Genomic DNA, 1,176 nt, shown 5'->3' on the forward strand with positions numbered 1-1,176 from the left:
CATAGACATATTCTTGTCAAAGGTAAAAATTCTATCCCACTAAAGCTTCCTCAGTTTTATTTTGATTGCTTGAAATATTTCTCATAACTGATTGCAGTGGAGGAATCAAAGAGGGCAGACAAAGTGATCGCTTGTTTCCTAGTAATCTTTTGCCTCTTTTGCCGAGCGATCTATTTTATTTCTATCGCGCTACTGACACGTTGAGTGTTTTATTCCAGTGGTTTTTGTGTGAGTCCCAATTCCAAAGCAAGGCAGACTATGTGTTGGTCAACACGTTTGATGTGCTAGAACCCCTGAGACGGCAAGTGCACTGTCCTATAATGGCTGCCCTACTTTGGCAATAGGAGGATATTTAAACGGGCGTGGGAGTTTGTTGGAGCAGGACGAGAGTTGTTTGAAATGGCTCAATGCCCAAGAGCTAGCTTTTGTGATATACATTTCCTTCGACAACATCGCTGTAAAATCAAATGAATAGATGGAGGAGTTGGCGATGAGATTAGAGAATAGTGAGCACCCTTTTCTATGAATGTTGCGCATGGATATTGCGAGAGGCATGCCTGCAACTCTGCCAGAGGGTTTTAAAGAGAGGACAAAAGATCATGGAGTGATTGTGAAATGGGCACCTCAGGTGAAATTTCTGTCTCATCCTTCCGTAGGAGGGTTCCTCAGCCATTGCGGGTGGAACTCGCGTTTGGAGAGCATGAGCCTGGGAATTCCCATTCTTGGATGGCCCTATTATGCTAATCAGTTTTTGGATTGCCGCTTCTGTAAGGATGTGTGGAAGATTCGCATTGACTTGGAAGGTGTGGACATTGACAAAAATCTAGTGATCAAAAGGGAGGAGATTGAGAAAGGCATGCTGAGATTGATGGAGGGTCCCCAAGCGGAGGAGATTTGAAAAAGGGGCATTGAGTTGAAGAAGGTAGCATTTAAAGCTATTGGGCGGGAAGGTTCTTCTTTTAAGAATTTGAACAAGTTTATTCATGACCTGATACAACTTTCGCTTCCATTAAAACGGTCTAGCCACCAAAGCATTCCATCCATCTCCTAATTTCATACAATCTTCTCCGTTCACAAAAATACGTTTATAAAGCACCTCTCTTCTGCCCTTGGCATCTCATCATTCATCTATCAGTTCGAGCAGATGATTTATTATATGATCTGTACTGGCTATTG

At 42.7% G+C, this 1,176-nt stretch overlaps 1 protein-coding gene across 1 annotated transcript; it reads left to right on the top strand.

The window, feature by feature from the left end:
- The first annotated feature begins 535 nt into the window (after window positions 1-535).
- On the top strand, window positions 536-898 carry LOC131056176 (UDP-glycosyltransferase 85A1-like). The gene has a single exon (XM_057990528.1). The coding sequence runs from the start codon at window positions 536-538 to the stop codon at window positions 896-898; it is 363 nt and encodes a 120-aa protein (XP_057846511.1).
- The last annotated feature ends 278 nt before the right edge of the window (window positions 899-1,176 follow it).

The sequence above is a fragment of the Cryptomeria japonica genome, chromosome 1, assembly GCF_030272615.1.
Source record: "Cryptomeria japonica chromosome 1, Sugi_1.0, whole genome shotgun sequence".
Lineage (NCBI taxonomy): Eukaryota > Viridiplantae > Streptophyta > Pinopsida > Cupressales > Cupressaceae > Cryptomeria > Cryptomeria japonica.

Bases quoted from the DNA above. Each gene is read 5' to 3' on its own strand.
- LOC131056176 (XM_057990528.1), top strand. From the start codon at position 536: ATGGATATTGCGAGAGGCATGCCTGCAACTCTGCCAGAGGGTTTTAAA.